The 22,760-nt window shown below is 41.8% G+C and overlaps 1 protein-coding gene across 4 annotated transcripts in view; it reads left to right on the top strand.

Moving 5' to 3' along the window:
• Window positions 1–952: 952 nt before the first annotated feature.
• The window catches only part of LOC100742767 (single-minded homolog 2), a 31,395-nt gene continuing 9,587 nt past the window's right edge, over window positions 953–22,760 (top strand). The window contains exons 1-5 of one of the 4 annotated variants that reach the window (XM_033324573.1): window positions 953–1,831; window positions 18,837–19,112; window positions 20,594–20,679; window positions 21,008–21,097; window positions 21,227–21,448. In XM_033324573.1, coding sequence (XP_033180464.1) covers window positions 1,816–1,831; window positions 18,837–19,112; window positions 20,594–20,679; window positions 21,008–21,097; window positions 21,227–21,448 — 690 coding nt within the window. In that variant the 5' untranslated portion in view covers window positions 953–1,815. Of the gene's footprint in view, window positions 1,832–5,589; window positions 5,768–17,283; window positions 17,416–18,836; window positions 19,113–20,593; window positions 20,680–21,007; window positions 21,098–21,226; window positions 21,449–22,760 lie in introns of those variants that run through there. The other 3 variants (XM_012393706.3, XM_033324571.1, XM_033324570.1) reach the window with 3 other exon arrangements.

Genomic DNA, 22,760 nt, shown 5'->3' with positions numbered 1-22,760 from the left:
ATATAAGACATTCGTATAACCTAGCCAGTTGCTGCGGCGAACAGGAATAATAAAAAGAGAAACACAAGAGGAAAGGACCGTTGACAAAGAGAGGCGGCAACGGAAGCAACGCTGGAGACATATTATACATATGAAACAGAACGAGAAGAAGCGAACGGATACGGTTGGTATGTACGTCTGTGCTAGTAAAATTATGGTGGGGATAGTTACTTACATAGAGTCGACACTAGGCGTGGCATGTGGTACCACCCAACCGACCAATCAGAACGGGAGGCGTTATCTAGACGTATAACAATGCTTGGTGTAATACATAGTTCAGTGGTTCTCAACCACCCTCTATTCAACTTTCTGACTGCAAAACGCCGATACAATCCGTAAAAATCTCATATTTTTCAATGTGAACGTACGATCGATCGAATAAAAGCTAGAAATATAATTATTCACGATTAATACCAATCATTTCCGAATAGAAATCTACGCGAACAACGTCGTATAATTGTTGCGTTATCCCGATGAAAGCCTTTATCAGGTCACGATGGGATGAAACTGGGGCTTAAGTACCGCCTACGTTAGAAATCATTGCCACAAGCGCAACTCGTGAGGTTATGCGGCTGCGTTGGTACGACGAAAGCTTTTGCAGAATCCAGAACGATAGAGGGAGTCGGAGAAACAAAGAGAAAGAGAGAGACGACGAGAGTGAGACGAAAAGAGGGATAGAAAGGGAGGCGCGAACAGAGAGAGAAAGATGGAAGAAAGGGTAGCAAGTTGGAGGAACGCTGGTCCACGGTACGGTGGGGAGTCCAGCGTGCACCGTGCATCCAGTTGTATACCTAAATGCGTACGGCACTGTTTTAATAGTACACACGCGTAGTCACGGCCCAATGAATTGATCCCGCGAGGTGCATCCCCCGGATAAAAAAGATGTCGCGCCATCTTTGAGGGCACTCCCGCTTCCAGAGGGCTAGCGCGCGCATTTTCGATCGTCGACCGTCAGCCAGCACATACCTTTTTCTCAAAGCGAGCGCGCGTGTTTAAAACAAGTTGCGACTTAAAAGAGAAATGAAGAAATTTCTAAATTATCATTTTAAACCGTTTATTAAAATTGCCACTGAATTAAATTAGGACCAAATACGTTAAGAACGATGAAAAGATACCTAGAATTTAATTACCGATAAAATCATAACTTAAACATATCGAAATATATAACATGTAATGTTCCAACTATTAAATATTTATAGTTCTCGCGTTATTCCAACACGTAAGTGCTATACACGATGGCCGTTATTTGAGATCGATTAATACATATGTAACAAGTATCGTTAAAGAGTGACACGTCCTCGATGCGTTACAATCGGAAGCCAGGGTTTCCAGTTGCGTTCATCGAAGTTCCGTCGGATGATGTGCGTGAGAGCAAGTGAAAAGTAATTTTTCTCAAGACTTAAGAATCGAACGAACCTGATACGAGGAACGTTAAGTGCGTAAGACTGTGAAATATCTGTCCATTTTGTTACAGTATACGTGGAAAAATATTTTTACCAACATTTTATAAGAACTTTGCTCTTGAACGTTCGTAAGATGGGACGGTTAACAATGGTGTAAAGTAACGATTGAAAGCAACGATGTAATCGGTAGAATTAGTTGATACGTAAAGAGATTAACAATAATATTCGATGGAATTCCGCGAACGACCGAAGTGCGTCAAGTGCCGACGGCTTGATCAAAGTGTTCGCTCTTTGAGACGTCCCCGCTGCCAAAATCACTTTCGCACCGAGGGTGACTAATTGACTCTTTCCCCGGTGAAACACCGGTGAGAGTATGGGTTTATTCGAAGGTAAGTAAAATTGTCGGATTTACTACACTGTCGTATTTGATTTGATAAATAATCGTAAGGTAAGTACGAGATATAATTTATAAATATCGTAGAAGAAAGAAATATGTATGTTTGTTTGCAACTTGCAATACTTTGCAATCGAACGAAATCCAGATTTAAACGCGAGTTCGATACGGAAATTAAAATTTTCAAATTGAAAATCAAATTCGAGGTTTCTCAAGTTCGATCTGAAAATTCAAACGATTTTACAAGATCTTAAACTTTTTCCCCCGATGGATTTGGATGTACAAACGATTCTCTTCCGATACTTTGATAAGCGTCTCTCAAAGGACGAACGTGCGAAAAAGGGTTAGGGAATTGACGAAAAGGCAGTAGCAAAAATCAAATCGTAAAATAACAGTCGCGTCGATCGTTTCCGATCTTGATCAAAACGTAACGATTTACACGCGTACAGGTGTAATTTGACTCCGTAGTTCGGATGCTGGCAAATTGTTCGTCTATATCCGTCGAACGTATCCCAATACATATTACGTTACGGTACCCGCATGTCTCACGAGAGATTCAAAAATCAATATTACACCCCTTTCTCGATAACTTCCTTGAGAAACTAGGATTTCCATAATCGTCGATCCATCGTGACAAAAGCGACCGTCGTCGAAGCATCTTTCTATATCGGTCCAATGTATTTCCATTTTCTCGAACGAGACGTTCATCGTATTATATAATAATTCTAAACGTATCTAATTAAATTATGACGAGACTATTTACTGTTACCGTTATTACGGTGCTTTATCGTCTAAAAAGTGGGGAAAATCGGACCAGCGTTGTTTTAGTTACGAATTGCATAATTCTTCTATTGCAAGTAGAAATTGCACGAATTAAAAACCCTTGGAGCAGTTTCACCGTGCTTGTTCTCTATCGATGAATCGAGAACGCGATACGCACGCGATAAATTAACGCGTAACAGGCGCGCGTGTCAGTTTTCACGCTTGTTCGACGTTCGTTCTAATCACTTAAGTGCCTCGTTTCGAAAACATTTGCCGGAGGAAAAGGAAAGGGGTGGAAATCGAGTTCTCGAAGATACCTCAAGACGGATGAACCTAGCACCCTATTTCAAGATAACCAGTGCGTGTCATAGGTGCAACGAAACGCGTCCCCGTTTTCGGCGCGTCTAAACGCTGTTAAAGTAAATAGGAACGCGTGTTACGTGCCTTTACGACAAGGGGCGTGTCGTTTCCTAGAGTCATTTGTAAGGAAAATGTCCGGTTCTCGAACGTGATCCTTTTCCGTGTCCTGCTCGGTACCCTTCCGTAGCTCACGAAACAGAGAAAACTTATGCGTCCGCGCAGCTGTCGCGTAAATCTTGCTGCAGAACCCGTCGCTGCACTTTTTTCTCCTTCTTTTTCCTCCTCCAAACATCGACTGCGTATTTTCAAAATTCTTTTTTTTTCTTTTTTTCGAACTATGTATCATTCGTAATACGTAGATCTGTATTTGTATTACAGCGAAACACTTTAGGAGTCGCATTTTCTTTTTTTTTTTTTTTATTTTTTTCATCGCACGGTTGTTTTAGAATAGATTCTGAAACTTGAACCGGTTCAGTTGATCCAAATAAGAGAAAGAGCGACAGATCGTTATTAGAGATATTTCGATGTTTGTTTCTTTTTTTATTTTGTTTAAATTATTTCAGGATACACGACGAAGGCGTTATTCGTACGAGTTTCTGAGAATCTTTATCGGAAAAATAATAAAGGATCAAGTTAGATATAGAACGGATTGTTTATTTGCTGCTGGCAGAGACGCACTTCTCGCTAGAACGACGTCTTAAATGTAGATCGTCGATTAACGCTGTTACATACTTTGAAATTGAAACGTTTTCAGCAACTAATAATAGTAAGATTGTAAAGTCCGCACGAGTGTACAGCATGCAACATCCTGGCACGTGCGTAAACATCACTTAGGTAATTCCGACTCTCAGCTTCGCGACACAATAGTCCCGGAATAATCACATTTTGCAAATTCAAATTCGTAGAAATTTAAAAATGGCAATGGCAACAATGGCAACTTCTGTTCGACGACTTTCTTCGTTGTTACCAACAATAAAGAAACGTTCAGTTTCTATTTCTCTTGCAACCTTTCGATTCGCTTGATGCAACGGTTCTAAAATTAGACTCGCGCCAAAAATTTATTTAGTCTGTCGCGTTCCCGTCCCTGCTATCGGAAACAAATCAAATTTGTCGACGTCGTTAAATCACGGCTTGGCCGTTCAACGCCCGAGACCGAGAGAGCAAATATACAGAGGCCCATAAAATCGCGTTCCTACACGAATCACCCCCGTGCACGGGTTGCCCGACGTCACAGCGTTGTCGACGAATTTTTATGCCTCCTACTTTTTCCTTCCTTTTCTCTCTACGCTCTCTATTTCCAAAGAAAAACTTCTTCGTTAATGACTACGCGTATCGTAGACGTCATTTACATTCGAGTTCTCGTGCTTCGTGATACAAAGCTATTCTCTGTTCCATTCCCTTTCAAGCGTCATATCGTCTATGGTAACTCGATCGACAGATTTTACGAGCCTCGGAACAAAAATTTTATTTTATTTTATTACCTTGGTAATTATCAATCACTCGAATTTTAACTCTATTGCTTCCAGCCTGTCGTATTTTTTCTATCATTGGATATCTTTTTACGTTTGAACAAAATAAGAGGAACGGAGGCTCGTTTGAATTTTATGTCAAAGATTTTCCTAAAACATTAGAAATTCGTTTTTCGATTAGAACGAGTCGAGACACGAAGAATTCGAGAATTGTAACAGAATTGACGATTAGGAAGTCGTTTCCTCGTATTTGTCTCGATTTCCTCGTTGTTCGAAGAGGAAACGAAGGCGTGAACATAAGAAAAGTGATCGCGATCATTTTCCGGAGGGATCTCGCTTAGGATCAGAGAAACCGCAAAACGGTCCAGCTGTTACATGTTCGTTCTAGCGGGCGGATAGGTGAAAACGACTTAAGCGTTTCGACATGTGTAGAAACACGACATCCGATACTTCCCTGAGACCTCCTACCGCGGTCGGTGCTTGTCCGATCAAGATTTACGACGTTGCATCCTCTAAATGGCACGAGATCGCCGGTACAAGCATTATCGCGTTCGTTTATAGCGCAACAAGTAAATAAATTTCACGCGACTAGTCGAGAACCACCGTTCATCCGTATTTTTCCATCTCTTCTACTCGTGCAATTATTCGTCTCGTAATTGTACCTTTTAACAGATTTTATTCGCTTGTCTCTCTTTTTTTCATTTTTACCGTTGATAGCGATTGTTTCATAGTAACGAAGTGGAAATACGCTCGATACAATCGTACAATGAATTTACGACGATCGATGACTACCAGAAAAAATAATCACTACGAATGATCGCGATTGTTCGAGCGAAATATTGTAAGGAAAAAAAGAAACACGCGAAATGAAGAAAAAATTTGTTTCCTCGACAAACGGAATATAAATAATGCGATTGACAGTCTTTGACACATAAAGGGGTGACGTAGTCCTCGGAAACATCGTTTTTCCTTGAGATACTAAATGACGAGGATATAAAGGAAGAGGGGATAGAGAGAGAGAGAGATAGCTTCCTTTACGTGAAATCTGTAACCATTCTCGTGCATGTAATTCCCACATGACTAAAATGGGGCCCCCGTGGTGGGGAGATATGTAACATCGGGATCCTGAGTCAAGCTCGAAGTTTAGTTTTGCTTACGACGACTTTAAGTTCCGCCGTCTCTTGTCCTCTGACCCGACTCATCGAATCGAAGAAATGATACTGAATCGTTATTATCTTCGAGAAAGTTTCGTGCTTCTCTTTGTCAGTACGATCGATGTGCTACGTATCATTGGCATTTGAGTAAGTGGGCATTTGGATAATCTGAATACAATATGAAGAGTGAGTATTTATCCTAACTCTAAATCGACTTTGCAATTGTATCTTCGTACTAGGTGCATAACGTTCGTCAAAGTTATTACTGCACCGCAGATCTCGCGTATTCGTGGAAGATTCGAAGATGCACAGAATGCACACGATACGAAATATTACGGAAAAATATTAAAACGATTGTCTACCTAAAGTTCCATTCTTCTGACTTACATAAAAATACAAATTTTCACAAATATCCACGGTATCTGTAGTATCGTTCATAGAAGTAATAATCGCGTTTTATCGAGATTCGATTGGTTTTCGTTTCTTTTTTTTCCCCCGCAAAGAAACTTTTGCCGACGAAAGGAAGCGATTCGCAGGCAATTTTTCTCTTTTCCTGCCAACAGTCGCGGTTCTTCCGCTTCTCGAGCTACGACTTCCAATAATCCTGCTAAATTGCTAGGCCGTTCGGTCGAAGTTCGTCCGTGTATCGGGTTGGCTTAGTGAAACGGGAGAGAAATCGTTAAATAAAAGCGGCCACGGATCTGAGGGCCGAGGGAACGTGGCGAATAGTAAAAAAAGAGCAACGTGTGTCGCGGGTCGTCACGGCAGGCAACCCCCATCGTGGCTTATGGCGTACGACCACGTGAGATTCGAGAATTTCGTCAGGCTCTGCGTTGCCTTTTGTCATCGACTGGGTCCTGGGCCCAGTTCTTAATTCGCAACGGCGACAACGCCGACATTACGACCAGCTAAATTAACTTTACGTTATTTCTCTTCCATTCCTTATTGATAAAGAAAACAGATAGAAATAATTCTTTTTACACGTTATACATTATTTTTGACGATTTAAATAGATACTCTCGTTCTTTCAGGATTTTTGCATTAAGATTTTTTTTTACTTTTTACTCCGCGATTCCTTTTGTCCAGAGTTCTAATATACCGATGACTCAATCGTTAAAAAATGTTATCAATTATACCACGACAAAGAGCGAAGAATTTCTCCGCGTCGTTTTCTCTATTCGACCATCCTCTGTACATGAAAAATGCTTCATGTAGAAGAAACTAGAGTTTAATGATTTCACGGTGATCGTTGATAACCTTCGAGATAGTTCTCGATGTACCGTAGCTGTCCCGTTGTCGTTGCACTCACATGCATATTTTTATTGCGCGTGTAGTTGATGCTTATGATATATGCAAGTCTGATTATGGTACAAGATGCCTCGTCAGCATAACAGACATCCTTGTTATCGTAGCGGCGTCCAAGGTTACACCGTTGGTACTTAACCGAACACCGATTTGTTCTTCCTCCCACGTTTATTTCTCGTCCTTTTCGTTTCTATGTGTTTTCATCGACACGCCGCTTCCCACGCGCGAATGTCTGCTTGCATCCCAGCTTCGTCAATTAATTCCATCAGCCGATAAATATCTGTATCGCGCGATTAAATAACCTTTTTTCGGTCACGCGCGCGCGGTGGAGAATTTGTGGCGCCTCGTCCGTCGATCCTACCGACGATATTTTGCAATCGTTACATGTATTATGTATAAATAAACGCGTAAAGCCCGGTTTTAAACGCGGAATAAATTAAACGCGTGATTAATCGTCCGACGAAATGAGTCTCTTTTTTATATTTCGCTGAGTCGTCGATTTTCACACGTGTGATTCGTGGTTCTCCGTGGCAGCGATTTTTCATAGCAGAATATAAGGCAAACCGTGGTTTAGCAGAAGACCAACTCGCTTTCTTTGACTGCCTTCTCTTCTCTATAGCAAAGGCGTCACGGACCGCGAGACGAGTCGTGGCGTTTACAGCCGAATCGAATGGCAAAAGCAACGAAACACGGAGCCGAGGAACTGCTGCTTCGTCGGAACCGATTGCCTGTGTGTTCCATCTTACATTTCGTTACAAAACAAAGCATTCGTCTCCTCAAAATACACAGAAAGTCTGTTACTAAAATTCGTCAACCCAGAAAGAGAAGCAAAGAGAACGATAATGAAATGAAAAATACCGATTGGCGGGGCTGCGCCAGTAAACAGACAGTTTCGCTTCCAAGTAATCGAATTCATAGTCAGACGATATTCGTACCAACGAACTTTCGCGCCTTTCATTTAACTTAACGATTGAAACGTTGCACCGTGTCTTCTTATTGCTGCGAGACTCTCGATTCTGATCGAAAAAGAGGGAAGAATGAGTAGAACTCATCGATCGATGTTATTCGCAAGCACGATCGTGCGATAGTCAACCAACGATAGTAAAGAAACTTCGAATGTCGTTCCAAACATTGTATACCGCATGATACTCTCGAAGGTGTACCAGGAAACGAACAAATTCGCTAGTCAATTGTTATACTTTCTCTGAAAGTGGCCTCGTGGATTCGCAGAAACACTGCAAATATACGACCCGTTTTCCTTTGACGCGCACCACCTCCGAGCGCTGATGTATACCTCGGGGTGAGAGTGCAAAAACGAGGAGGTGATAATAAGCCGTAAAGACTGTGAGACGCATCAGGAATGCGTGAAGCGTTTATTCCCTTTAGGTTTACGAACGGCTGGATGTCGAGCACAGTCCAATCATCAAAGTGGCAATATTTCAACGAAATTATTGCGTTGCAAGATGTCACTGATACTTGCAGCGTTTTTTCTCTCTCTCTCTCTGTCTTTTCTTTTTTTCTTTTTTTTAAGGTACACGACGAGGATTCATTTCATTGAAACGTAGCGCTAAATTCTTCGAAGGAACGGATACTTGTAAAATTTGAATCGTTTATCCATATATCCCATATAACTCGTTACATATAATTAATAAACGCGAGTGTATCGAACATTTTTCGATATTATGTTCATATTTTTTAGAACAGAAGAACGAAAGACGAAGAATGTGTCGCTAGTGATTTATCTAAGACTGTCTAGGGTCTAGACGCTGCTTTACAAATATTTGTAGTAAACACTGATCTCCTCGACTTCTTCTTCTTTGATTTGTGTACTCAATTCATATCGTTCTCTATATCATAATTCTTCCGCGCGTCAGGGTGAAAATCGGGGATTTCAACGGACCGCGGAAATCTTTGGTGTTGTCCTTTCCCTTCCTTTGATTTAGACGTGACACGCTGTAGTTTATTCGGCATTTCTTCAAACGCTTCTATGATCGAATCCTTCCAATTGTTAAGTATTTATAACATATCATCGTATTCAAAATATAATCAATATGGTTGGGATACAAAAAGGAAGGCGTTGAAAGAATTTTCAACGAGGGTTCGAAGTAAAACGAAATTTCGGTATTTTAACTGGAAGAAAATGGGAAACGCGAGAATTATCTATGAAAATCGTGACGTCAATCAAACAGCGAGGAAGTCGGATTGCTTGGCCGCGAGCCAAAGTGTAGAATAATAGTGTATGTTAATCTTGACGCTAGGGATCGTATCGTTTTAAACAACATCCTATTTAACGACCCCTCTCACGATCTTCAAGAACTTTAGAAATTATTCCTTTAATTAAGGTCGCGTAAAAGTGTCTTGAGAATTTTTGCAAGCTAACACGCCTTCTCTCTCTCTCTCGCGTGCGTATCTTTCGTATTATGAAATTGAAATGCGTCGGTGAAGTTTTGACAGAAAGACGTAAGATGAAGTTGTAACCGAATACGGTAAATTTCCATAGATTTCCTCGGCGAGCAAAACCGTCAGGCGTAATTGGAGAATATTTTTCCTTGCATACGCTCGTCGCAACGATGCGTCCTATGCAAGCGACGTATGTAGGATGTTATACTTTGTAGAGTGTGGCGTCATTCAACGCAGTGTACGTGTCCAAGTGGAAAACACTGGCGACACCAATTATCCATTTTTGCACGGAATTATCGCCGTCGACCGAGATAACGGTGACCATGCTCGCGTCGCGTACAAATCGTTTACAAAGAGAAGATACTCGAAAAACACCATCGAACTTGGAATTCCGCGATGGCCTTGCTCGTTATCGCCGCGTGAAATACCTCTCAGATCAAAATAGTACATGAACACCACCGATGCATCGACAGCAGTCGCCCTTTTACCTCTAACAAGTTTCTACCACGTTTATTATGTCGAAGAAACAATCTTTCTCTATTAAAAGCATAATTTTAATCGTTGCGCTGAATATTTTCCGGCCACGTTTAAAGCTATACAACAGATTACTCACTTTCTCTCGAGTATCGTAAATTAGTTCGCTTTTGCTTCCACTGTCTGAGATAACAATCGTTAATGTACGTATAGGGACGACTGGTTGCTATCGGTGTGATTCCTACCGGTTCGTGATCGGTACCGGGGATGACATAGTGTACGTTGGGTGGCCATTTTAGAGGCATGCCTGGACGATCAGTCACACTTAACGTCAGGACTGAAGTGACTTAGTTTAGGGCTGTTTAAGGGCGGGCTGTTCGCGGATGAAAAGCTTGGGGGCCTCGCCCATTCGAGACCGTCGGGGTGCGAGTCTCTCTCTCTTTCTCCGATGTAGTTCCATCGTTTCTACCCTCTCCATCTTCTCAACGAGCTACCAACTAACAACGTGAATGAGAGGGCGACTTCTCTACTAGCCAGCCTTTCTCCTCTGTATGTTCATCCCTCATTCCGCCGCGTCTTTTTCTCCGAAAGCACTCCGAGAACTATATCGTCGTTGCGACTAAGGTACGTACGCACACGATCTCGTGGAAACGTTTCGCTTCTGTGCACGCACACGTCGTTGTTCGGTGGTTTACGCGGGTAGTTACGTACGAGGGAGGCTTTCTGACGCGCGCGACGTTTCCTCTTCGTCCCGAAGGGTTGTTAGGTATTTCTTTTTTCCCTCGTCCACGAGGGAGCAGATTGTCGTTACTCTAATTGTTGCTCGTACGTGTCATTGTCAGTCGGATAAAATATCCCCGTTTTGCTTCACCCTACAATTAGCGATCCACGAAGACAATAGCCGGAAACTTTCTGAATTCCTATCTGAAAGAGCGCTTTGTCGAGGCGCGCGATGTATTTCCGGGAGCACGACAGTTCCGAAAGAGTTCCGAGAAAGTAGAACAAATTCGGCAACCGTCTACAACTTCCATCTACCGCATGCGACAACTTAACGATACGATCGTTGCCTGGCACGAGTTTACAGGCCTATACACTTACCTCTCACGTTTCAGCATCGCGACTCTGGCGTCTAAACAAGGTGTCGAATTCGTGGGTGGCCGGTGCTGCTGATCCATCAGCCCTTTTAACACTTTTAACATCCTTAACCTAGGAATACTTCAAAATTCGTTTATCTTTTATTGGCTCATCCTGTCGCCAGTTAACTCGAAGCAGTGTCGCCAATCACAACACTGTGGATCGCGCTTTCGCTTTCATTCTGCGTACACGCATACGCATAAAATGGCTACAAAACGTATTTGCACACATCCTTATCCTCCAACGAGGTATTTTTCATCAGGTTCTATACTTTGTGTGTTCGCAGTATCAAATTTTTTCAGACGCATAAAGATACTACCGAGTGATACGCGATTCGATATACCCGAATCTAATTAATTAGCACGTGGATGCTATAACGAATACGATAGTTTCGTAGCTACCTCAGCTGTCTTTGTCTTCACACGCAGAAGATATCAGTTTCCGACAAAGGATTACCTACATACACTGACACTGTATCGTCACTGGCATTGGCATAGTATTTGAGATAACCAGCGAAAGAATCGCGCAGAAATTTCATGAACGTGCGAAGCTTTCTTTCGAACTCTTCCAAAAGAAAGAACAGAGGCGAACTGTGAATTCTCTGCTCCGTCGTTACCTAGCACGAATGCAACGAATGCACACGCTTCATAGCGAGAAATTGGTAGCATGTTTCTTTTAAATAAACGCTCGGCCAACGCAATGAGATCAGCCAGCTTGTCGCTCGCTGTGTATCAACGTTGGCTGAAAGACGTAGAGAAATCCGAGGTGCACGATTCGAGGAGTAAGCGTGGAACGGGGGAGGAAAGGTGTAAGATTACCGTCTTTATACGTTTCTCGACTGGCTGTTGTTTGTTGGGTTCACGAACAACATTGTAAGTAAATGGAGTAAGTAGTGGAGACCGTGGGGTTATGCTGGACGGGGCCACGTGTTGTACCGTCTACGTATCAAACGGTGGCTACGTAAGAACGCAGATATGTCAGCCAGCGAAGCGTAGACCGGTCCTCGTGATTCTACGTGGTCAGCAAAATGGAAAAGAAACATGGCTCGTAGCGCAATTTAAACGAGCCGCGGTTCCAAGTAGCGAAGACTCCACGTGGAAGGAGTTCATGCAACTCAAGCAGAAGGTACTTTGATCGTTAGAACACGCGTTGGTGCTTCAGATAGGAAGAGAAAAGATATCACAAAGAAATCGAATGGCTATTTAGTTTGCTTCGGTTAGAAACGCTAAGTTCATGCGATTACAAGGGGTATTTAAACAATTCTACGATGATGCGAATGACGTGATGTATAGTTAAGTCAAAAGGTTCGTGGATTGAGTTGTTTGGTTATCAGTCGATGTTCAGGCATTTCCGAGAAATGTAAACGTTGAAAAATATACCGGACGCGTCTGAAGGGAAGAAACGCATCTAGAAAATATCCAGAGTAGGATATTTATCATAACTCGACACATTCGTTACATATAAATTCATATTCTTACGAACATGACTAGAGAAATACCGTTCGTGACGAACGCTTGTTTTACACGGTATGATACTTTGGATATTTTATATATTTTTACATGCCATGTACATTCTTGATTGCTTATTGATCCTTTAAAAGCGTTTAAATATTTCCTGCGAACGTATAAACATTCTCAGTCTATTTGTAAAAAATAGAAATCTATTTAGATTCGATTTATCTAGTCGTATTTGCGATAACATAAAGTTACGCAAATATTCGCAGCTTCCTTTGTTGCATATTTAGGCGCGCATTCGCAGATTCATCGTCGTACAACGACCAGTCTACGAACTTTTTGACCGAATCGGTATAATCGAACGATGTTCGCTAGATTCGCGACAATCTCGTTAATTCCGATATTTGACCAAAATGTCCGATAAGGCGTAGACGAGATAAATTGTGCAGCTTGTACGTCTTCGGAGCGATATCAGAGAGGAAACAGGCGTCGTTCGAGAACCGAGGATTAATATCGAGTGTACCCTATAGTTTTTGAGCAAATATGCAAGATCCGTGTGCGCGTGGGAATAGTGACAAAGATAATATTTGTTGAGATTTACACGCGTGCCGTGTCGACGTTATTTTCGTATCCGTAATACCGCCGTGTCTTCCATGATCGAGCACACACGAGCCGTGTGTGCAAGCGAGAAAATGGCACGGTTGTTCGCGCGCCGCAAATACGCGCTCTATGAAAGTGTCGGAATGCGTGCATCCCTCAATGAGAATAAATTGTCGATTATTCCGTCAATTCCGAGTTTGCACCGATGGATGCGACAGAAACGTAACACCGGATATTGCCATTCGGTGAATGCGCATCCCACGCGTAAATTTTACGCGTTTTCCCTTGAACATTTTCTGAAATGTTTCGGTAAATACAACGACAACCGAATATCAAATATTCCAAACGTTTCGTAGAAAATATTCGATGATAAAATTACACGGAACACTTTTAATACAGGAAGAAGATACGAATTTCGGATTCGGATATTTTCATCCGACGGAGGTGGTATGTCCTTGGAGGAAGAAAATGGAATCTTCGAGATGTAAGGCTAAGGATAAAGTGGACTTGTCATATGGCGCCAAGAAGAATCACATTGGGGTGAAACGTGGCCAATTGTGTTCGTCCTTTTAATGGAATAGGTCCATACTCGCTATCGTTCGTATCGTACCTATGGTTAACGTAAATATCGTGGTTTATGCTCGAACACGCTGTATGCTAATATTTAATTTAAGCTACGATCGAGTTACATCACCGTACGGTCCTTTCAAACAGGGCAATGAAATTCGATCGCGACGAACTTGGCCTTTACGTTAATTTTTCTTACGCGTTAGCATAAATTCTTCGGAAGAATATTCAAAATGATTGTACAATTTTTACTATTTTCATGACGATCGCACTTTCATCCGATATTAAAGAATTTTTATATAAAATACCGTATCCTTAATGGTTCCTCTTCTATTCTTACAATCGTGAATTGAAGCGATGATTTGTTATAATTATTTTCCATCCTCACTTCTTACTTACTTTCGTCGATCGTTCATTTCGGATTTACTACATTCGGATCTTCGATCTTGAAACCTGCTCAATGCCCAAAAATGAGCAAAAATCTCCGGAAATAGGAGTTCAAATTCGTCTCACCAACAAATCACGTCCTGTCTACGACCTAGACCAACCACGTCGACCAGTCAACCTTATTTCGGACTGTTAAAATGCGCAAGCACACTCTCGGTCCGTTGTGTCGTGGGATCGGTGAATGGATTTTCTGTCGTGACCAAAGGGGGATGATGAATCGCGCATGTACCAGCCCCCTTGTCTTTTTGTCCAACACGAGGGCGTTCTTAGGACGTAGCAGAATGTACAGCGGGGGTGTAACAGCCAGAAAAAAGAGCGCAGGGGATGGTTATGCGTTATATCCGACAACGAGAATGTAGGTGAGCCGATGTTAAGCCGTTGCGGAGTTGCAGGCTCGCGCACCCTCCACAATGCATTGAGACGGTCACGAACGACAAGAATTGTGTTGCCTGTGCCCCCCGTTTGTATACGACTTTTCTACGTGTACCACCGTAATCGTTCGACGATGGTAATTCACGGTTTGACCTAGTATCGCACTGCTGGATACGCTCCAAAACGAAACCGAATCGATTTGTCGAGTTTACCAAGGGTTTGCTCAAAGGACCGACGAATTCATTAATTCTAATGGTCGACCATGTCGCATTGAGGTGTCACGATTCAGACATTCTTGTTTCCTCAGATCCTACGCCGTGATATTTCTTTGAAAATTCCAAGCGATTCCCGATTTTAGGAAACGTTTGCTCGTAAAGACGTTTGGGAAGATAATAGACTCGGCATCGGATGAATCGGAGATTTTGGAATTCGTAAGTACGAGGGGAGAGAAAGATATTCAGATTTTCAAAACGTTGGAGAAAGCGTGTTCGTAAACGATATCGCGGATCGATCAGGGGAGGGAATATCGCTGCTGTCTTGTTTTGTCAAAGAGCGTTCGAAATTCGTTTGTTTAAAAACGACACGCGTTACGAAACACGGAAGAGAATGCGTACGTGTGTTTGGTTTCATTCCTTTAACGATGTTGCTTGTTCGTAAATATTTTACGAATTCTTCGTGCAATGATTTTTATCGACGCGACTGTTCCTTTCCTTATTGATATATAACGTGTTCAACGAATGACAACAGTTTAGAAATTTTCTAGGCACTCCATCGCAAATTATAATCCATAAGTAGAGGAAACTTTAAATTAAACACCGTATTCGACCATCGCTGAATAGGAGTATTATTACATATATGTATGTATTAGTCCATGTCACTGCGCCACGCCAGAAAAATTACTGAAAATTCTCAACGCGAGAATTGATTGTAATTTCAACAAATAAATAAAAAAAAAAAAAATGTATGTATTAAATATCATGATATGCATTGAAAGATCGTACGTATATCACGTAAATATATTACTGGACTATTTATCGCGTACATCGATCGTATCTTCTGTACAACGAAATATTTTTCTTGTCCTGCCCGGATAAAATTTCTACTAACCACTTCATAAGTATAAAAAATAAGATATCCAAGAAAAATATTTCTCTCCGTAAAACGAACGTCCCAAAGTCACTTTATCCTTGAAAAAATCAATATTTATGAATCGATGACCTCGAATGACACGTTTCCCCGGATAGTCCTGACCAAGCTAAGGTGCAGCTACGAGTTGCAACTAAGTGTAGCTAAAGCGTACCGCGGGTATCCATTGGTACGACGGTTCGCAAATAAACTACCAGCAACCGTTGAAGTCTCGTCTTAGTCCTGGAAAGGTGCGAGGATGACGACAGAAGGCGAGGAAGAAGCACATGTTTCGTATTAGATGTTTTCTACCTGTCGACCCGAGCCAAAGTGTATAGAAAGTATTTAACAGAGAATACCAAAGTAAGCTTGCGAGGCTAACGCCAGGAGACGAGAAACGTGTTTCCCTAAGGTCGTGGACATTGTGTTCCGGTAACGGCAGGTTCTTTCTTTTATGCGAAACATTTTGGCGACACATGTTTCCCATTTCGAAATGCACTTTGCTCTTGGCAAAAAGGTGCACAGCAAGGTGATTATATAGCCCAGTCATAAAACGAGGTTCTAACCTGTCACAGTCTTTTTGGGGTTTTTGCCCCGGAAGAATTCGTACACGCGACGAGATCGTCGCGTCTCAAGCTTCGTCATCGGACTGCGAACTCTTTCCGAACATTGTTTCAGAAAATTCTATTCTCGTTATTGTTCGTTTCGACGCTGAGTCAACCGATAAACGATTCGTTCCTCTTACGCAACTGTATTCTACATTTTATCGCAAAATTTCCATCGTTTTTATACAAAATGCTGCAACGCAGTTCCGACGAAATTAGAAAGTGTCCACTCTAATAATCTCTCGTATAATTATCGTATAAAATACAGGTGGTTGCACGTCGTTAAAAGAACGAACAGACAGGTAATAAATTCTGTTCGCCAATCGGAACGGTAGTTCCAACGATTACCCTTGTAATATTTCAATAGCCCGAACTTCCGACAGTTTTTTCTCCAGATTCACGAGTAATTGTGGGTAGAGTCGAGGCCAGCTACGGGTGTCTCGCAGCGGGAACCCCGACAATGGAACAGTACCGCCACCAGCAATCGTCTTTGCTTTCGATTTTGTCACCCGTCACCTCGATATATATGACGGTCCAGCGCGGACCACTTGGGCTTTCTCCGACAATCTCTGCTGTTTTTCTCTCATTCGCCCTTCCGTTCCTTTCTCCTTCCCCTCTGTAGCTAGTCTACTCTCCTCTCGTTTCATCTTCCTATCTCGTCTCTCTCGCCTACAACGGAGAACCCAGACAGAGAAGTTTTCACGTGCGTGTACAGAGGGGTCTTTCGGCTGACCCTGCTCCAAGGGTGGAGCTTAAAATAAGGGTGGTACCTCACGGCTTACCTACCCCATCGAGAAACAGCATCGGGGATGAGATGAAAGCGAAGGAACAGCAGTAGGAGGAGAAATATGCCGACGGAGGGAAAGAGAAAAAGACGAAAGGCGACACGAGGTTTCCACAACTTTGTACGCTAGTCGTAATTTCAGTGCAAAGGACGTCAGTCGTGGTGCGTGTATCCCTTGTCGAGATTCATTCCATATGCATTTTCAAGGTCGTGATAGGAATCAAAATTTTCAAATTTCAGAGGATTCCCCCTCCGTTTTATCTCTGAATCTTTTTTTATTTTTTTTTTTTCGTTCGGAGGAAGCGTATTAATGCGCATTAACGCGTATTAATGCGTATTAATGCGTATTAATGCGTATTAATGATTACATATATGTGTATATATGTGTGTATATGTGTGTGCGTACAAGTGTGTATGCGATCGAAAGAAAATGTTGGAACAAATTCGATGATATAGCCGAGAGTTTCGTGAAAATCGTCCGTGTCGTCCAGGACACGTGGTCAACTCGATGTTACGAGGAGCACGCGGAATCTTTCAAGTGTCCAAGTGTCACGAACGAATTCCTATGTAAGTGTTAATGTTAGAGAGTAAACGTATTTGATCGAGTTTCGCGCGTATAACGCGAACGTAGAAGATGGCGTCCACCGGCGAGTTTCATGGTCGTCGTGTTGTTTTAAAGAGCGACCCTTATGTCGATAGTTGGAGACGGAAACAATCTCAGAAAGATATCGAAGTTTGTTCCAAAACATGTCACTTTGAAAATCCTCGTCGATCTACTTTTTCTCGAAATAACTCTTTCAACGTTTGTTCGAGCTAGTTGGCGATCGTTGTGATCCTTTCGCGAGGACGTACAACGCGAAAAAAAGAAAAAATTGAATGTGTTTTATCGATTTCTTTCGATAATCGAATCATTACCAGACCTATCTACTCGTCGTTAATTTTTCAGTGCGTCGTAGCGTCGTACTTGCTAGTTCCAATTATTGTTTTTAAGCTCGGTTCATTCAGGCTCTTTAAACTTACATACACGTTCATGAACCTATTCGTTCCACAATCACGACAAAGAAGAAAACTTTACGACGTTCTTTGTACCTATAGGGAATGAATGTTTTTTAACCGTTGATTCTAAGAATACAGGGACAAGTACAACCGATTCATTTCTACGCTGTTATGCGTGTTAACTCCTCTGTGGTACTTCTAGGTACTACGTTAATACGTACCTCTAGTCTCGTCGAGTCCCCGCATTCTTTATTTTCCTTTCTCTCCGTCGTTTTACGAGTGAAACTAATTAAAACCGAGAATATCCGAATTCGTTTCGTCGAGTTTTCTCGCTAGATACAAAACGCTTTTACTCTACTACTAAACTACTTTTAGACATTTCTTCGTCGTATTACTCTTTGTAGGAATCTTTCTTACGAAATAATCACTGAGAAATAATCGAAGAACGAAGATTCTCTTCGTAGAAATAAATGCGCGAGAAAGATACGAGGCTGTGTTCGGTGAAATTTTCCGTAGTCGGCGTATATTCTTATACACTTTACAAGCAAGATGTTGAGATCGAGTCGCGGAATTGGTGACTGAAACGACGGAGCAGGAAAAAAATGCATTATTCAAGCAAATTTCCATTCGTGAGAAGTCTCGGTAGATGGGTAGCTACGTCGTTAGATTGCTCTCTTGCCGGCGTTTTAATGACGGTTTGCTCCCTTTGCTTTCGGTTCTCATAACGAGCAGCTTCGGCGTCGTTATGGCATTCGGTGCTGTATCGTTGTTCGACGACGTCGATAGTGATATTAGCAACGTTACGTCCGTGAACTCTCTCCTACAGTATCGCCATTTCTTTTTCATTCTCGCGTATTGTTTACGTACGTTACCTTTTCTTCTAATTTTATAACTCTTGGCTTAATGCATTCCTTCGTTTCTTTCTTTCTCATCGCTTACTTAAATTTCGTATTTTATAATTGTAACCTTACCGCGATGTTTTTCTGTTTCAGACAACAATTCATCTTCAGACACTCTAGACCTCAGCTCGCACAATCACTATCCTCTGAACGGTAATTCTGTCCCTAGTACGTCCGGCCCGCAGGAAGTCGTAATGAAGGAGAAAAGCAAGAAGGCAGCGCGAATCCGCCGCGACAGGGAGAATCAAGAGTTTCTGGAGCTCGCAAAGCTATTGCCTGTACCAGCCGCCCTCACGGGCCAAATGGATAAGGCTAGTGTCATTCGATTGACGACTAGTTACTTGAAGATGCGAGCGTTGTTCCCAAACGGTACTACTCTAAAATATCATCCCATAAAACATAACATTTCCAACTAGAAGAGATGACTATGCAAGCAGAATTTCGAACTGTTAACCCATTCAGGACCGAGCAATATTTCTTCGCGTCTCTTAAAATCTTAGAATTTAGGCGAAGAAGATAGCAACGAGAAAGATATTAAGCGACTCCTTGGAATTCCTTCTCTCAGCTACAACGTTAAAGAGAAAAATCTCGCGATATTGACTGATCGGAAAGAATCGCAAAAAAAAATCGGCCTTCAACGAGTTAATAAGTAGGAATCGAGAAAAATTCGGTAATCCCGTTCGAGGATGTTTAACGGGATTCGCTTCGAAAATAGTCGGAGAAACAAATCGATTGGTAATTTGTCCGAGTGAGTGGTTACGCGGGTTTGATACTACGCGCCGAGTAATAAACTTCACTTAGCGGTAAACGGATTGGGACGATATTCTTTGTTAATTCAGCCACCGGACACTTACGCGCAAAGGGCAAATAGTATCGGATGAGATGGATGTGATTGCGCACTTAATGCATTGTTAGTCCCCGCTGCTTTGTAAGCAAAGCATGGGGGCTGTTATAGTGTTACAATGGCTTCCCCCGTCTCACCCCCTGCCCTCGCGTTCTTACGACATCGATGAATTGAATTTCAAGTGGCTGCATCCCTCTAGAATACGGTCGCGTCTTTATTCTTCGAAAAAATGAAAGGAAAGGGAGAAGGAAGAGAGAAAAAAGAGACACGTCGCCCACTCTGTGACACTTCTAGGGTGTTCCTTTTTTCATTCGCGTGGAAAATTAGCCTTTGAACAGGTAAACGGGCGTGAAATACTTTCAAAAGGATAAATAAACTCGTTCTGTTTCGATCGTTCGTATCAAGAAATCGCCACACTGTGCGCGTGTTACGTCTAATCGTTACTGCGAAATTATTTAATCGTCAGTCAGTGAATTTTATCGATAATCGTTTAGCTAAAAATTATTTCATCGAATAATCCGAACGAGATTGTCGACCAATGAGATAAATATCTGTGATATCAGGTCGCAGTACCGTGCCGCCGAGGTGGCAACGATCAAGCCATTTTCCGTGAAATTCCACGCGGCTGCAGAAACCGCCCCTGCAGCTGCAATTGTGGCAGCGCGCGCGTGAATGTAATTAATGCGCAGACACGAAATACTTGGCTATAGGCTTGCTTACACGTCGTGTATGAAACGTCGCTAGAAACATGTATATCGGGATGACGAGACCGACGCGTTCGTACGATGTGTGCCGCGTCCTTACGGAGAAAACCTCTTTTCTTAGTTGTTAGATGGCAACGATTAAGTTTTAAAACAATAACGAGCGAAAGAACCGAGCGTGAATTTCTCTTTATTCCCAAGCAATAGAAAAGCAAAAGGAATACTTTCAGCGACATTTAAATGTCGCCGTCGTTTAGGAAAATTAATTCAGCCGAAAGTTTGACAGCGGTGAAATGATTTTTCAGGGCTCGGAGAAGAATGGGGCGCTTCCCAGCCAGGCAACATATCCCTGCAAATCGCCCTCAAGGAGGTGACTAGTTATATTTTGCAAGTAAGCACTCATCGTTCTCTGTGTCGCGCCATATAAATCGATCTAACGGTCTTGCATACGTTGTCAGACGTATAAACGTCAACGTTTAGCCTTTGGTAGTACCACAGACAGATGCTTCATTTTCTTGATTTTTATAATTTCATCTCCTATCGAATTGAACGAGATAAGGGCGCGACCAGGAGTTGAAAGCTGTTCTGTTCGATACGAAAGAGATCAGGCCGTAACGAGGCGTTGAAATCTAAATTCTAAAGACCAGAATATTCTTCTCCTTATTTTCTCGTCTCCGCGATCGTTGGATTACGTTTGAAAGAAGATTTCTTTATTTTAGGCCTTGGATGGTTTCGTGTTTGTGTTGGCGCCTGATGGAAAAATTATGTACATAAGCGAAACCGCTAGCGTGCATTTGGGAATGGCACAGGTCAGATATATACGTTTTATCTCCTTCTTATATCTATTTCGAATTATTCAATGCAAGTATTCTAAGCTTCTGCTAGGAAGATGAGAATTTCACGCAGAATCACCTGACGTGAAGTGTTAATGAGTTCAGGTGGAATTAACGGGTAACAGTATCTTTGAGTACATCTACCAGAACGATCACGCTGAAATGTTATCGGTCCTAAACCTACCACAGAGCCCGGCGGATCTCGCTGGTTTCACTTTTCCGCCTGCAAACTCCAGAGGCGAAATCGAACTAGAACGCGTCTTTATCCTCAGAATGAAGTGCAATTTGGCGAAGAGATGTGCGGGACTAGTCACGGAGGGATACAAGGTAACGTAATCAAAATTATGTAAAAATTCTTCGATTCACGTCTTTCCGACGTTCAGAAAATTGCCCATCTTTCACAAATTTTGTAAACCTAAAATAATTAAACGAGAATTTTCCAAATTTTCGCTTACACCGCTGTAATCTTCAGGCCACTACTCTGTATTTTCGTATGCATATACCATTCATTTTGATACTCTGGTCATTGGTTGACTTCTAGCGTTACGAATAACGATAATATAATTACAACGATACACGTATTTTAAGAAGATGGATTTTGCGTTAGAACTACGAGAAATTTCCTGAAATAATTCGAGGGTTAACGATTATCTTGCGAGACGAAAGTACGCGATTATCGGTTTATTGGGTTTCGTAAATCGCGCAATATTCGCAGCAAACAAACCGCGAGACAAGGCGGCGAGGAGAAGGCGTTCAACGATTAGCATAACGCCTAGGCTGCTTGCACAGGAAATCATAAAACGAATAAAAATTCAAATGCTAAATAAGAGATAAGAAGTGGCGAGCTAAGTAGGGACGGTATTGTCCTGGTCACGCGCCAGTCGAAAAGAAAACGGCCACCAGGTAGAAGGCTGCTTAAACTGCATCCGTTCCTTTCCTGCAATAAAAACACCGGCTACGTGAACGTGTTTCATATATCCGGAATAATCGAAATTTACGAAGATCAATCTACGTGGCCGTGGTTCCTTTGTGGAACAATTTTATTTCAGTCGATTCCATTTCGTTCTCGATTCGTTTCGATTTCAGCTTTCCAGATAATTTTTCTATATTTCGAACGTGTCTTTCCATCCGTTTGCTTTCGGTAGCGTGTTTTCTCTGATAGAAAAATCAGAAAATTGTTGACGTATTTACAAAATTTCTTTTATTCTATCAAGAATTAATTACGCGAATTAATAACTTCGAAGTGTCGTTTATAACGCTGTAAAATCGGTAGAATACAAATCTAAATCGTCTACTAAATAATATCTTACGAGATTAAATATACGATATACGTGTTTCGTTTAGACATCACAGTTTCCATTAACACAGCTAGTCTTTTCATCAGTCAACAAGAATCTTCTTTACGTGATTCGTGAATTAAGAAATTTAAGAAACACGACGACAACGAGTTTCTGAAACGACAATGTAATTTTGCTGGATTTGAAAATTATGAACATTCTGTTAATGCAAATTAAAGATCGATTTCATTCTATGCTAAATAAAATCATTACAGGTCCATTAATTTTATGATTAAATCACGCTCTGTCAAAGATAATCGATCGTCCTAATAATTTTACACGTATAATTATTTACCGTATTC

Source organism: Bombus impatiens, unplaced genomic scaffold, assembly GCF_000188095.3.
Source record: "Bombus impatiens unplaced genomic scaffold, BIMP_2.2 scf_4015, whole genome shotgun sequence".
Classification (NCBI taxonomy): Eukaryota; Metazoa; Arthropoda; class Insecta; order Hymenoptera; family Apidae; genus Bombus; species Bombus impatiens.
The sequence above is the reverse complement of the archived record's forward strand: the minus strand, read 5'-3'. Positions and strand labels throughout refer to the sequence as shown.